The sequence below is a fragment of the Podarcis melisellensis genome, assembly GCF_964234715.1.
Source record: "Podarcis melisellensis genome assembly, chromosome: 16".
Classification (NCBI taxonomy): Eukaryota; Metazoa; Chordata; class Lepidosauria; order Squamata; family Lacertidae; genus Podarcis; species Podarcis melisellensis.
Genome location: NC_138533.1, coordinates 15,698,498 through 15,713,396, shown reverse-complemented (window position 1 = coordinate 15,713,396; position 14,899 = coordinate 15,698,498). Strand labels below are relative to the sequence as shown.

At 54.7% G+C, this 14,899-nt stretch overlaps 1 protein-coding gene across 1 annotated transcript in view; it reads left to right on the top strand.

The window, feature by feature from the left end:
• Nucleotides 1–14,899, top strand: part of ATG2A (autophagy related 2A) — a 38,706-nt gene that overhangs the window by 12,250 nt on the left and 11,557 nt on the right. Inside the window, exons 14-30 of the mRNA XM_081892956.1 lie at nucleotides 195–359; nucleotides 489–726; nucleotides 1,298–1,400; nucleotides 1,577–1,739; nucleotides 2,573–2,715; nucleotides 5,441–5,604; nucleotides 5,863–6,017; nucleotides 6,958–7,108; nucleotides 7,364–7,557; nucleotides 8,656–8,736; nucleotides 8,960–9,066; nucleotides 9,557–9,649; nucleotides 10,656–10,726; nucleotides 10,967–11,043; nucleotides 12,123–12,293; nucleotides 13,229–13,355; nucleotides 14,095–14,306. Coding sequence (XP_081749082.1) covers nucleotides 195–359; nucleotides 489–726; nucleotides 1,298–1,400; nucleotides 1,577–1,739; nucleotides 2,573–2,715; nucleotides 5,441–5,604; nucleotides 5,863–6,017; nucleotides 6,958–7,108; nucleotides 7,364–7,557; nucleotides 8,656–8,736; nucleotides 8,960–9,066; nucleotides 9,557–9,649; nucleotides 10,656–10,726; nucleotides 10,967–11,043; nucleotides 12,123–12,293; nucleotides 13,229–13,355; nucleotides 14,095–14,306 — 2,415 coding nt within the window. The remainder of the gene's footprint in view (nucleotides 1–194; nucleotides 360–488; nucleotides 727–1,297; nucleotides 1,401–1,576; nucleotides 1,740–2,572; nucleotides 2,716–5,440; nucleotides 5,605–5,862; nucleotides 6,018–6,957; nucleotides 7,109–7,363; nucleotides 7,558–8,655; nucleotides 8,737–8,959; nucleotides 9,067–9,556; nucleotides 9,650–10,655; nucleotides 10,727–10,966; nucleotides 11,044–12,122; nucleotides 12,294–13,228; nucleotides 13,356–14,094; nucleotides 14,307–14,899) is intronic.

Below are 14,899 nucleotides of genomic sequence, written 5' to 3'. Positions count from 1 at the left end.
GTGGCTTTCCAGGTGTTTTTAGACTCCTGACTTTCATTAGCCGAAGGCTGCAAAGACAGTAAGGTGTTGTAATCCAATGGGACCTGGAGCGCCACAATGCAACCTAAGACTTGGGCCAAACCTGGGTTAGCAGAGCTCTTGTTTTTGCTGGGGAGACGCCTGCAGCCTGCCAACTCTTGCTACTGTACTTCCAGAGCCGCCTTGCCAAGGTCCCCACCAAGCAAACGGTGGAGCTGGTGGCCGAGCTGGACGACTTCTGCTCAGACGTGGACCTGGCGACGCTGGACCGCCTTTGCTCGCTGCTGTGCCGTGCCACGACGCCCTCCACGCCAGCCTGGCCTCCTCCCGAGGCACACTTGGTAAGTGGGGGGCGGAGCAGACTGAGAGGCCACGGCGCCTACTTCTTCCCCCCGCCCCCACCAGGAAGAGCCTCCTCTAATGGTTTTCTCTCCCCTCTCTTCCCCACCCCTCTCCTGGCTGGGCGCCAGGCAGATTCTCCCCCTGCTGCCAAGTGGCAGGCAAGCGTGCGACTGGCAGCGCCCAAGGCCACCCTGAGGCTGCAGTTCCCGATCCCGGACCTCCGTCCGTGGCCCGAGAGGAGGCCCTGGGCCCAGAAGGCCGTCCGACAGGAGAGCCTGCGCCTGGACCTGGCCGGAGTGGAGCTGCAGGTGGAGCTCGGGCTGGCAGGTGTCACCCAGCTGGAACTTGCCTGCAGTGACCTGCATGGTAAGGAGAGGCTGCTGCAGGACCCCTGCTCCCTCCCTCCAAAAAGACCCCCATCGGATTTCTCCCTGCAGCCGCCAAGTGGGCGACGGCAGACATTGCCGGCGTCTAAACATTGCCTGTATCTGGGCAAGTCAGAAGTGGGCACGCCCCCTGGTACAAGGTAGCATTTGTGTATGAAAGATTCAGCCTCCTAGAAATGGCCCTGTTGTGACAAAGGGGGGCAACGCCCAAGAGTGCCTCTCCCGCCACTTCTTCGTCCAGCTGCAACACAACAAACCTGCAGTGCTGCCAGCGGCGGGTCTTACTTGCCAGTAGTTGCTGCCGCCCCTCCCACTTATTGCCACAGCTCAGACAAGAGGGGACCTGGGACGTGCCAAAGCAGTTAACGTTTCCTTGGTGGAAAGGTGGGATTTAAATTCAGTAAATAAACAGTCCAAGATCCATGCCCCAACAAGTCCTGAATGCAAGGAGTGGTGATGGTTTGGTGCGGTTTGGGTGCCAGCTTTGGGGCGGGTCTCCTTTCGCCCGGGAGTGGGGATCTGAACCCTGATGCTGTTTGGGTGATTTGCAGGCACGTACGAAGGCGCCGAGAAGCTGGCCGTGCCGTGCTTGCGGGTCGGCAAAGCCCCCGACCTGTCCGCCAAAGGGACGGGGAAGAAGTACCTCCTCCCCAAGTAAGTCTGGTTTCCGCGTGCAACCTCCCTTTGCTACAGCAGTCAGGGTGTGCTTGGGTGCTGCCTTGGCGAGGGCATCCTGCTCTCTGTCTCGACGTCTTGGGTCTTTTTTTGGGGGGGGAAGCATCCACAAAGGTTCTGGCCCCTCTCTCCAGCGCTGTCCTCTCCCCTGGCAGAATCGCGTTGACCCTCCGCCCTCGGGCCAGCGACACTCCCTGGGACTTGGCCCTGGCGAAGCCTGGAGAGATGGAGCTGTCGACGGCCGAGAGTCCCTGCGAGCTGAAGCAGCCGGAGCCTTCGCCCTTCTCCTCCAAGCGGACCATGTACGAGACGGAGGAGGTGAGTGGGGAAGCGACCCAGGGGGTGGCGGGGTGTGTGTGTGTAGCTGCTAATAACCTAAGGGGGGGGGTCTGCTGGACCAGGCCAATGGCCCCCCTAGTCCAGCATCTGCTTCTCACAGCGGCTAACCAGATGCCCCCATGGGAAGCCCATAAGCAGGACCCAAGAGCAAATCTCCCTTCTTGTGGCTTCCAGCAACTGGGATCCGGAACAATTGCAGGTTTTGGCTGTGGAGGCAAAGCCCAGCCATCCTGGCTAGCAGCCATTGATCGTCTTCCCCGCCTCCATGTATATGTCAGGAGCTCATCCTACACTCTGGTAGAGACACATGCCCGACTGGCATGTTCTCTCCCTCCTGGCCGATCGTTCGGGAGCTTCAAAAGCTTTCTGCAGGCCAAACATCACAGTGACGGATGCCAACAGACATCGGCACACTTAGGGATCCGCAGAGTCTGCGCAGTTCGCATGACGGACCTCAGCAACTCAGCATTTTGGCTAATCTACTCTATTTACATATAAACACACACGGAGCACTGCAACATGGCTCCCTCTCTCTCTAGCATCAGACAGCAAAGAGAAAAAACAAAGGACAATAGTCCCACTTCATGGAACACAGTAACACAAACATCCTGTCTCAGTCACTTCCCACTTGGTGGAGTCAAAACATATACCATCATGTGATAGACAACAATCCCATGACTGCAGTCACGGAGCAGGAATTCTAACAGTATATTCCCCCTGTGGGTGGGAGTTTTGTAGTTCTTCTGTGTGGCGTTGGCACCAGCTTCCTGCCAGCTTCTGATCCACCCTGCCCCTCCACTTTTCCCCTCTAGATGGTGATCCCTGGAGACCCCGAGGAGATGGCGGAATTCCAGAGCCAGACGCTGGAGGCCTCCCAGTATGCCCTGGAGGTGACCTTCCCCACCATGCACATCTTCCTCCCCAGTAAGGACTTCTACGAGAGCATCTACAACAGGTCAGAGTCCCGTGCGCTTAGGCGTCCAGGGGGTGGAGGGCAGCAGGAGCCCCTGAGCAAGTTGGGCATGTCCTCCTCGAGGCTCTTCTGCACAAGGGGTGGGAAAGAGTCACAGTACTCAAAGCCGAATTTGTCCTTTCCATTGGGGGAATGGGAGGAATATGCCTTAGACCAGGTCAGGCCATTTGTCCATGTAGACCAGTATTGTCTGCTCTGACTGGCAGCATCTCTCCAGGGTCTTTCATATTTCCTGACTGCTACCTGCTGCCAGGGACTTAGCCTGCCTTCATGACACCTGCTCTGCCATTGAGCTTGTGGCCCTTCCCTTGGTTCGAAACAAGACCTTCTGGGCATCTCTCTCTCTCTCTGCCCTGCATGGCCATGATTGACCCCACGCCCTGATCCTCTAACCTAGCTGGTGGGCTCTGCAGTCCCTGACATTTGCTGCATCCTTGGGATAAGCTGCAGGGGTGGGGAGCCTGTGGTCATAAGGACAACAGAAATGTAGCTCTTGATAACTTTGTCTTCCATGAATTCATACAATCCTCTTTTAAAGCCATCCAAGGTGGTGGTCTTCATTGACTCCTGTGGGAGGGAATTCCACAGTTTAACTCAACTTATTCACCTAGTGCAGAGTTTCTTACTTATTATTACTATTATTATTTATTAAATTTATATACAGTGGTGCCTCGCAAGACGAAATTAATTCGTTCCGCAAGTCTCTTCGTCTTGCGGGTTTTTCGTCTTGCGATGCACGGTTTTCCATAGGAATGCATTGAAAATCAATTAATGCGTTCCTATGGAAAAAGCCTTCCCCCGACCTCTTCTGGCGGGCGGCATTTTAAAATCGCCCGGGACAGCGGAGGACTTCTCCGCTGTCCGGGGCGATTTAAAAGCCCCTGGGAAGGCAGGCAGGGGGGACAAAGGCTTTCCCGCCCGGCCGCCCGGCTTCGGGACATCGTTCCGATGCCGGGCGGCTGGGGGAGGCTTTCCTGCCCCACCGCCCGGCATCGGGACGATGCCCCGATGCCGGGCGACTGGGGGAGGCGTTCCTGCCCCGATGCCGGGCGGCTGGGGGAGGCTTTCCTGCCCCACCGCCCGGCATCGGGACGATGCCCCGAAGCCGGGCGGGGGGGGGAGGCTTTCCCGCCCGGCCGCCCGGCTTCGGGACATCGTTCCGATGCCGGGCGGCTGGGGGAGGCTTTCCTGCCCCACCGCCCGGCATCGGGACGATGCCCCGAAGCCGGGCGGCTGGGGGAGGCGTTCCTGCCCCACCGCCCGGCATCGGGACGATGCCCCGATGCCGGGCGGCTGGGGGAGGCGTTCCTGCCCCACCGCCCGGCATCGGGATGATGCCCCGAAGCCGGGGGGGGGGAGGCTTTCCCGCCCGGCCGTCCGGCTTCGGGACATCGTTCCGATGCCGGGCGGCTGGGGGAGGCTTTCCTGCCCCACCGCCCGGCATCGGGACGATGCCCCGAAGCCGGGCGGCTGGGGGAGGCGTTCCTGCCCCACCGCCCGGCATCGGGACGATGCCCCGATGCCGGGCGGCTGGGGGAGGCTTTCCTGCCCCACCGCCCGGCATCGGGACGATGCCCCGAAGCCGGGCGGGGGGGGGGAGGCTTTCCCGCCCGGCCGCCCGGCTTCGGGACATCGTTCCGATGCCGGGCGGCTGGGGGAGGCTTTCCTGCCCCACCGCCCGGCATCGGGACGATGCCCCGAAGCCGGGCGGCTGGGGGAGGCGTTCCTGCCCCACCGCCCGGCATCGGGACGATGCCCCGATGCCGGGCGGCTGGGGGAGGCGTTCCTGCCCCACCGCCCGGCATCGGGACGATGCCCCGAAGCCGGGCGGGGGGGGGAGGCTTTCCCGCCCGGCCGCCCGGCTTCGGGACATCGTTCCGATGCCGGGCGGCTGGGGGAGGCTTTCCTGCCCCACCGCCCGGCATCGGGACGATGCCCCGAAGCCGGGCGGCTGGGGGAGGCGTTCCTGCCCCACCGCCCGGCATCGGGACGATGCCCCGAAGCCGGGCGGCTGGGGGAGGCGTTCCTGCCCCACCGCCCGGCATCGGGATGATGCCCCGAAGCCGGGCGGGGGGGGAGGCTTCAAAAGCCGTCCGGGGGCTTTTAAATCGCCCCGGACAGTCCCGGGGCGATTTAAAAGCCCCCGGTTAGGCAGGCAGGGGGGGCAAAAGTCTTTGCCCCCCCTGCCTGCCTTCAAAAGCCGTCCGGGATAGCGGGAAGCGCTTCCCTGCTATCCCGGACCGCTTTTAAAATGCTGGCGGTGGGGAGCAAAGCCTTTCGCCCCCGCCGGCCTTCCTGGACCTCTTCTGAAGTCCGGAGGGGGGGGAAGGCTTTGCTCCCCACCGCCAGCATTTAAAAAAAGGTCCCCGAGATTTCCCTATGGGCTTTCGTCTTGCGATGCAAGCCCATAGGGAAAATCGTCTAGCGAAGCGTCGCAAAAACCGAAAAACCCTTTCGTCTTGCGGGTTTTTCGTCTTGCGAGGCATTCGTCTAGCGGGGCACCACTGTACTGCCCTTAACCAAAAGATCTCAGGGCTACCCTGTGAAGTGCGGCTGAGTTGATTGGCATCCAAGGTCATCCAGTGAGCTTCTTGGCCAAGAGGGGATTGAGCCCTGATCTCACCCAGGTCTTTGTCCCGCACTCTAACCACTACACCACACTGTCATGGGACAGGCTGTTCATGCTGACCTTCTTTTCCTCCTCTAGGATCAATAATGATCTCCTGATGTTCGAGTCCTTCAGCCCACCCCCCACCCCCTCCGAGCTTCTGGGGGGCGCTGGGTCCACAACAGCCCCCTTTGTTGGAGAAGCACCAGCGGACACCCGCTGGCAGGAAAACTTCAAGATGTGCAAGTCGGCCTTTAAGCTGGGTGAGGGAGGGCACCCCCATGTCGGAGGGTGGGAGGGAAGGGAGGAGGGTTTTAGTACACACCAGTTCCTTTGAGAGGCAAGACTGGGTCTTGGCCATCACCGTCTTGCAACTTGGCCAAGCATGCTTTATAGACTGCCTGGATTTGGCGGGGGGGGGGCGGGCGGGCAGCAGGAAACAGGCTCTATTCTGGGCAGTGCAGAGGTTTTATGGGTCTGTAAAAAAATGCCTTCCCCGCCTTCCTCTCCCTGCCTTCCAGATTCAGACTCCGAAGATGAAGATTCTCACTTCTACTCCGTGGATGAGGCAGCACAGCGGAAGAAGGGGGAACAGAGGAGCCCCTTTCCCCAGAGCTGTGTCTCTGTTGTGCTCTCTGTGGGGAAGGGGCGGGTGACAGCTCTGTGCGATGCCAAGGTAAAGCAGGGAGGAGAGAGAGAAGGTTACAGCCTGACCACTCATGTGACCCTGAGATGGGGGAGGCATTATTTATTTTATCTGATGCTATTTTAATTATAAACCATTCATAAACTGTTCAGCATTTTAATAATCCCTAAGCAGTATGGGGGGGACGTGGGTGGCACTGTTGGTTAAACCACAGAGCCCTAGGGCTTGCCAATCAGAAGGTCGGCGGTTCGAATCCCCCAACGGGGTGAGCTCTCGTTGCCCGGTCCCTGCTCCTGCCAACCTAGCAGTTCGAAAGCACGTCAAAGTACAAGTAGATAAATAGGTACCGCTCTGGTGGGAAGGTAAACTGTGTTTCCGTGCACTGCTCTGGTTCGCCAGAAGCGGCTTAGTCATGCTGGCCACATGACCCGGAAGCTGTACGCCGGCTCCCTTGGCCAATAAAGCGAGATGAGCGCCGCAATCCCAGAGTTGGTCACAACTGGACCTAATGGTCAGCGGTCCCTTTACCTTTAAGCAGTATGGGAAGCTTTCAACTGGGTACTGTGGCTAAATTTGGGAGGGGGCATTAAATCTTAGGTTTGGCATAGACCCTTTAGCTTGTTGGCAGGGCTGCTGTGTGCTCCCTGCAAGCTAGTGCCTGCTTGAGCCACTAGGGCTTCCTGAGCTCTTGACCATGGTCCTTCGTCCTTTGGTCCTGGCCCATGGCTCCTGGTTGCCAGCTCACCTGGGGCTCTTGCCAACCAGATTCCTGTAGGAAACCCTCAGGAAGGATTCGAGCGCAAGAGCCCTTTCCCCTTCTGTTGCTTCCAGCAAGTGGAATTCAGAAGCATTTCTGCCTCCAACCACAGAGGCAGAGCAGAGCCATCGTGGCTCCATGAATTTGTGTGTTCCTCTAAAGTCATCCAAGTTGGTGACCGTCACTCCCACCTCTCTCTCTCTGGCTGTGCAGGGCGAGGGGGGCAAGAAGCTGGAGGGATCTCACGGCGAGCTGGTCCTGGACGTGGAAAGCGGCAGTCTCTTCAGCGTCTCGCGGTACAAAGGTCGTGAGGACCTCGGCTACTTCTGCATTGAGGCAGAGAAAGTTGCACTTTATCACAAGGGTAGGGCTCTGGCCCCTGGGCCACGAAGGGGGAATAGGGGTGTGCCAGGGTCAGTGGGTACTTGTGGCTGGCTGGGAGGGGTGGTGGCCACGTCAAATGGAGGTTAACCCCCTGTGATCCGTCCCCGATGAGGCATCATTTCTCCTTGCCAAATAAGGAAGGATTCTGGACCCTTCGGGGGAGCTGTTCTTTGGAGGGGAAGGTTGCAAACCTCTAGGAAATGTTAACCCAGGATGTCCTCTCTTGTCCCTGCAGCTGTGGTGGAGGACTACCTCATGGCGGAGCATCTGGAAATCTCAAACTTTTTGCCCCCGGAGGGGCTCAACCCCACCATTTATGCCTCCCAGGAGGGCCCCATCACTTGGCCCTTGGGGAGCAAGAAGGACGGGCCCCTGAAGATGCTCTCCCTGGCTATCCAGATCAACCTGGATTTGGAGAAGAACATCAAGGTATTGTGACCGCTGGATCCATCTTTCCTGCGCATCTGAAGGAGGGAAGGGGGAGCCCTTTGGGCTGTTGGTGGGGCGATCTTTGGAACTTCCTCTTCCAAACCTGGGGGAAGATTTGTTTTCTTTTATTCCTGCCCCATCCTTCAGGGCCAGCAGCTTGCAAGGTGATAGGTAGGACCACGCTGAGCCAATACAGGTGGTCGAGTCAGAGGAAACGGCTCTGTCTAGTGCCATTCATTTGTTAAATTGATAGGCCGCTTCGTAGCATAAGTGGTGTATACAGTAAAAAACACAAGCTCTAAGAATCGATTCATTGAACTCTGAAATGCATGACCCCCCAAGCCACACAAGAGCCATATTTTCATGAGCTGTTCCTTCACAGCTTTCATAACTTTCAGGTAGCACAGAGGCTGAGCCCATGGGTCCCAGTTCTTGAATCCTACCACTTCTGCCTAATAGAGGTCTTCTCAGTGGGGGCTCTCTTGGGAGGCATGCCTGGCACCCTCACTATGTTTTTAGGGCAGAAACATTCTCCTTCTCCCAGGCTTTTGGATCTGCTTTTTTGTGGGGTGGGGTTATATTATTTATTAAAATATTTATATGCAATCATATCTATCTATCTATCTTACACACGCACCTCAAAGTGGTTTTGCAACAATAAAAACAAAACCATGCAATAAAACCATAGAAAAGTAAAAAAACTTGAGTTGGATCTGCTAATATTTATTTGTATTACTGGTGTATTTCAGGTATATTTATTCTACACCTGTTTTGGCACTTGGCCTTTTGATTTTGGTTTGTTTTTTTCAAAGTTGCTTTGAGTTCTCTCTTCTGAAAAACAACAACTAATAAATATTAATAATAATTTAAACGGGGGGCGGGGGGAATAGTGAGGTCGGGACATCCCAGATGAGCTGCTTCAATACTTCCAACGTTACCCAGGTTGCTTTCTCATCATCCGCCCCTACCTGGTCAGGGTGTTGTGCAATGGGCTCTTCCCACTGAGAAAAAATCAGAGGCAAAGTGTGCCTTTCAAGGTGGTGCGGCTGCGTGTCTGAATGTGGCCTGAGACCCCTGTTTCTTCCTTGTCTGTTTCAGGAGTTCCTGGTGACGCTGCGCCTTGAAGGGGCCACCATGCGTCATCACATGGCCCTGACCCACCAGAGCTGGTACACGCAGGTGAGGTCTGCCCCCCCCAAGGGCTGTCTGGTCTGTGTAGAGAGGCAGGTCGTGCACCGTGAGGGGTTGAGCACGATTCTTGAGTCAGGAGTTCCACACTTTGCACGATGGGGAAGGGGATGTCCTCTGGGTCTCTACTGCCATAGAGGGCTGTCAACGTTGAGCGGTCTCATGCCGAGGGTGTGTGTCCCCGAAATCTGACTGTGCTCATCTGTCCCCTCAGTTGATTGACTTCCTGGATGTCCTGGATGACCCCATCCTGGGCTTTGTGCCCCCGACGGTCATCACAGTGCTGCACACCCACCTGTTCAGCTGTGCTGTGGATTACAGGTATTTATTGGGACATAGGAGGCTGCCTTCTCTGCCAGCTCAGACAGTCGGTCCGTTGAGCTCATTATGGCCAACATGGTGCCCCGGAAACCGTCCCTTGGTGCCCATGAAGCCTCAGAAGAGCCTCCTACACTGTCACTTCCTCCTTGGTCATGAGGGAGTAAGGTTGATGGTCTTCCCACCCCCATCCTCCCTTGAACAGGTACATAGAGCTGAAGGAGGAAGTGGAGAAGAGTGACACTCTTTCCCACTTCCTCTTTCAGCTCTATGTGTTTTTCAAGACTCAGATTAATTCTATTGGGTCCACTTTTGGCCCAGATCCCCTGCAGAAGTGTGTGCAACATCTTTCTCTGACTGGTTGGGAAGAGAATTGACCAGAGGAGGCAGCCTCTTCCTGCTACCCACAGAGGTCCAGGTGACTTGGGGTGGGAGGATGGCAGCCGCTGTCCAACACCCCTGGTACACTTGAGTTCTGTCTTCTCCCCTGCAGGCCTCTCTACTTGCCAATCCGGGTCCTCATCACAGCCGAGACCTTTACCCTCTCCAGCAACATCATTGTGGACACATCCGTCTTCCTCCTCCGGTGGGTCGTGTCTCAACCTCCTATCCTGCTCTTTCCCAGACTCCTTTCACTTGCACAGAGAGGAGACCTTGAGGCCAGCTGGGTGCAGCCTATGAGACGCACTGGAGGGGGGAGGTCTGGGGCCAAGACAGCTGCTATGATTGCCCATACAGTGGTACCTCAGGTTACATACGCTTCAGGTTACAGACTCCGCTAACCCAGAAATAGTACCTTGGGTTAAGAACTTTGCTTCAGGATGAGAACAGAAATCGTGCTCCGGCGGTGCAGTGGCAACAGGAGGCCCCATTAGCTAAAGTGGTGCTTCAGGTTAAGAACAGTTTCACGTTAAGAACAGACCTCCGGAACGAATTAAGTACTTAACCCGAGGTACCACTGTACTTGGAACTTAATTACTTGCATACACACCCCAAAGTGCACAAGGTAGTTGCCTGCTTCTCTCCCTGCCCCCACCTATTTTATGCGGTCACTTGGGGCACCCAGTCCCTTCTATGGCTGCCTAGCAGCTTTTGAGCTGTTTAATTCACAACAACCTGTGAGGTAGGACATATTCCGCCCCCGTACCAAGGGTTTCCCTTTCTCTATTGTGTCCTCCTACCGACTCTGCGAGGGAGGTGTGGCTGGGAGACTGGCCCTAAGCCACCCAGTAAGTTGGGTGGCAAAGTGGGGATTTCACCCCTGGGTCTCCCCTGCCCTAGCCCAGCCTTCTCCAGCATTTCTCACCACTGGGGATGATGGGAGTTATAGCCCCCACAGCAGCATCTAGAGGGCCTCACTTTGGGAGAGGCTCACCACCACCACCGCTGAGCGCTTGGAGGCAGCTGCGGGCAAAGGCTCTTCCTTGGTTGGCATAACTGGCTGGCAAAGCGGGAGTAGGCGCTGCAGATCAGGTGCCTTCTCCCTTTGGGACACCCCCAGTTTCTGCAGGCACAGCTTAAGCAGCTATTGGCCCCTCTTGACCTGTTTCCCCCCAGGATGCTGCTAACCAGCCACCCTGTTCTCCCCGCAGGTTCATTTTGGACGACTCGGCCCTTTACCTCTCAAACAAATGCGACACAGAGATGGGCGACCTGAGGAGAGGTAACCTTGCCAGGCTTTGGCTCTCCCTACATAAGAACATGAGGAGGAGAGCCTTCTGGATCAGGCCCATGACCCATCTAGTCCAGCATCCTGTTCTCAGGGAGCACCTGAAGAACTATGCATCCCCTGCCCTCACCTTTACCTGGAGATATGCCGGTGGTCCCATCTGGGACCTTCTGCAGGCAGAGCAGCTTCTCTGATGCTGGAAGTAATGTTCCTCTCTCTGTCTCCCCGTCTCAGATTATGTTTGCGTTGTGGATGTGGACCTTCTGGAGCTGGTGATCACCACGTTTAAGGGAGCCACGACAGGGAAGCTGGTGAGTTCCGAGAGGCCTTTATGGGGGATGCGAGGAGCTACAACCAGCAAGGAGGGTTTGCGTCTCTAGTCCAAGTTGCTGGCTTTCTCTGTAAGTCCCTTCCGTGGGGAGCAAAAGTTGTGACTCACCAGGGCTGGGAAAGGGACTGATGGGAACAACATCTTCCATCTCCTTTTGAGATGTGGGCAAAAATACCCTAAGAGGAGCATTCTGGATCAGGCCTCTTGTCATAGACTCAGAGTTGGAAGGGATCTCGAGAGTCATCTGGTCCAAACCCCTGCAAAGCAGGAATGTCAGCTAAAGCATCCCTGACAGTTGGCCACCCGACCTCCACTGTGGAACAGCTCTTACTGTCAGAAAGTTGTTCCTGATGTTTAGTCCGAAATAACAACAACAACAACAACAACAACAACAACAACAACAACAACAACAATTTATTTATACCCCGCCCATCTGGCTGGGTTTCCCCAGCCACTCTGGGTGGCTTCCAAAAAAGTATTAAAATACAGTTGTCTATTAATATACACTGATCTACTATAACATTTGTGTTAACATACACCAAGATAGAATTGCTAGTGTCTCCCTTAACGTGACACATGATGAACCTGGTATAAGAAACAATCCCATACTGTTTCTACCAGGAATGAAAATCACCTTCCTTGTAACTTGAAGCCCCTGGTTTGAGTTCTACCCTCCAGAGCACTGTTCTCTCAGTGGCTGCCCAGATGCCCGTGGGAAACTGGCAGGCGGCATCTGGGCACAAGTGCCCTCTCCTCTCCTGTGGTATTCAGAAGCACTGCTGCCTCTAGTCATGGAGCAAAACCATCCTGGCTAGTTGCCATCAGTGGCCTCGTCCTCCTTAACAGTAGCATCTTCCTCCATGAACATTTAATACACGTACCACATTTTAGATGGCCAGGCAGAGCACAGCTGTTGTGGCCATCAGCCATCGATAGCCTATGAATTTCTCCAATCCTCGTTTTAAACATCCAAACTGGTGGCTAGCGAGAACGACATTTGTTTGGGGCGATTTTTTTCCTTTCTTTTTTTAACACACTCTTTCTCCCGCCATGGTGCAGACTCGCCCTCTGTTTGAGCTCCGCTGCTCCAACAACGTGGTCCATGTGCACACCTGCGCAGATTCCTGTGCGGCCCTCGCCAACCTCATCCAGTACGTGGTGAACAATGGGGACTTGCACCCCCCGCCCCACCATGACAGCCCCACAGAGATTGCCGGCCAGAAGGTGCAGGTGAGTGCCAAGTGGGCACGGGGGGGGGCAGTTGAAATGGGACCTGGGGTTGCTGCCACCTCCAACCATAAGCTTATGTTTTTAGTTTTTTATTTGGACCATTTATATACCGCTCGTAGTTAAACGAAACTCTTTTAAGCGATTTAATAGGTTAAAACATCTTAAATAAACAGCAAATGCCAAAACCAAAAGGACAGAATTTCTGCGTTCTATAAAACTTAACTAAATAGAGTATCCTCGTCAGTATCAGAATAAACACTGCCACATAAAAATCAGCTGCGAAAAAATGCAAGGAAAATCCATAGTAAAGGACTAAATGCAAGCATCTCCTAAAAGATCAGGAAGCAAAATAATTAAGAACGAAAATGAGCCAAACAGTATAAGTTTCACTTTAAAAACAACAACAAAACACCTGATTCGCAATGAAGCAAAAGAAAATCAACTCATTCTTCCCCACCACCAATCACCAATCAATCATCCCATTAAATGAATAAATCCAATTAAATGCCCAGCTCCCTGTTCAGCAATTTGCACAACTTAATCTAACTACAGCTAAAAATGCAGATGAAGCGGCAAGTGAGACTTGAAAGCAACCCCCCTCCGTTTTTCTGAGTGATATTGGTTCCCTTATTTTGACTCTGGAACATATTAGAGTTAATTAAAAGTGCGAGCAGGATTTTGAAATAGGTGGCCGCGGATGACAAAGGATAAGCGATTAATGATAAAATGTAATGTTGCACAGCAGGAAAGGGAGGGAACGGAAGCAGGGTGGGAAGTCAACTTTGTATAAAACTGAAGGTTCATTGGAATGCAACTTGCTTAAAAGTTTTGAAACTTAATACGAATTCATTGGAGAGCAACCCCCCTCGGGTGGGTGCCCTGCTCTCACCCTTGCCGCTTCCAGTGTGCTCACGCCCTCTTCTGTGCCCTGCTAGTTGTCTGAGAGCCCGGCGTCACTGCCATCATGCCCACCTGCTGAGACTGCAGCCATCAACCAGCAAGACCTCACCGACGCCCTCATTGACACGGAGCGCAGCCTCCAGGAACTGGCCGGAGAGATGGGTAAGGAGGAGCAACAGGAGGGGACGCTTGGCTTTCCCTGGATGATGCTGGGTAGCGATTCTTCACCGAACATTGGGGCAAGATATGGCAGGGTGATGATTAATTGGGACCAGGAGTGCGGAGCAACAGCTCTCTCCATCCTCCAAGCAAGCAAGCAAGCAGCAGCGTCACAGTTCCAGCCAGGCAAAAGCAGGCGACAGCTTCCCAGTCTGGCAGTAGTAACAATTATTATCAGCAAATGAACCTTTTTGAGATTTCTTTTTTAAAAAAATGAATTTTATTAGCAATTGGAGAAAGGGATGCAATGATTATCATCAAATATCTTTTTTTTATCAAAACGAAAACATTGATCTATATAAAAACACAGAAAAGGAAAGGAGAAGAAAAAGAGAGAGAGAAGGAGAAGGAATAAAATGGGAAAGGGAAGAAAAAGAGGGAATAATGAAAGAAAGAGAAAAGCAAAAACTTAAAATAAAGAACCTCCAATTCTTCATCTGTCAGCTATGTGTAATCTCATCCACTCTAATATAACACCTGACAAAACCATCCAGTCCAACACGCGACATGTTTTCTGCTTTTGTTTCATGAGAGAATTCTTCCCCCTGATCCCACCTTCAGCTGTGCCTTTTGCATCCTTCCTGCTGTCTTCCCAAGGCAGTGGAAGGTGGCTCAGAGCTGGGAGGAGCACAAGTTGAGTGGAGCTTGCCCTGTTTAATATCACCTTTCCCCCCTTTCCCAGGTGACTCCGGGCTCAGGCGGCAGCCCTCCCCGGTTTCCGTCTACCTGTTCCCCGGGGAGAATGGAGCCGTGGGCAAGGCAGGAAAGACCCCGGCCCCACCCCCCACCCCCGTCGGGGAGGGGCTGGACTTCAGCCCTTCGGAGGACAGCGAGGGCGAGAGCGAAGCCACGGACGACTTCTGCATCCTGGATGCCCCAGGCACAGGAATCCCGGTACGGACTGGCCCTTCTGCAAGGGGAGTGCCAGGCCTCAGGCCATCTGCTGTCTCTGGAGCCAAGCCTTTATTTCTCTGGATTTAGCAAAGCCAAGGGCCCTTGCTGAACCACCTCTCTGAAGGCAGCGATAGCTTCCAACTTGGATGGCTTTTAAGAGGCACTATTGATGGCTCGGGACGCGGGTGGCGCTGTGGGTTAAACCACAGAGCCTAGGACTTGCCAATCAGAAGGTCGGCGGTTCGAATCCCTGTGACGGGGTGAGCTCCCGTTGCTCGGTCCCTGCTCCTGCCAACCTAGCAGCTCGAAAGCACCTCAAAGTGCAAGTAGATAAATACCGCTCCAGCGGGAAGGTAAACAGCGTTTCCATGTGCTGCTCTGGTTTGCCGGAAGCGGCTTAGTCATGCTGGCCACATGACCCGGAAGATGTACACCGGCTCCCTCTGCAAATAAAGCGAGATGAGCACCGCTACCCCAGAGTTGGTCACAACTGGACCTAATGGTCAGGGGTCCCTTTACCTTTACCTCTGCCCTGCCTCCGTGGCTGGAGGCAGCAATGCATCTACATACCAGTTTCTGGAAACTCTGTGCTC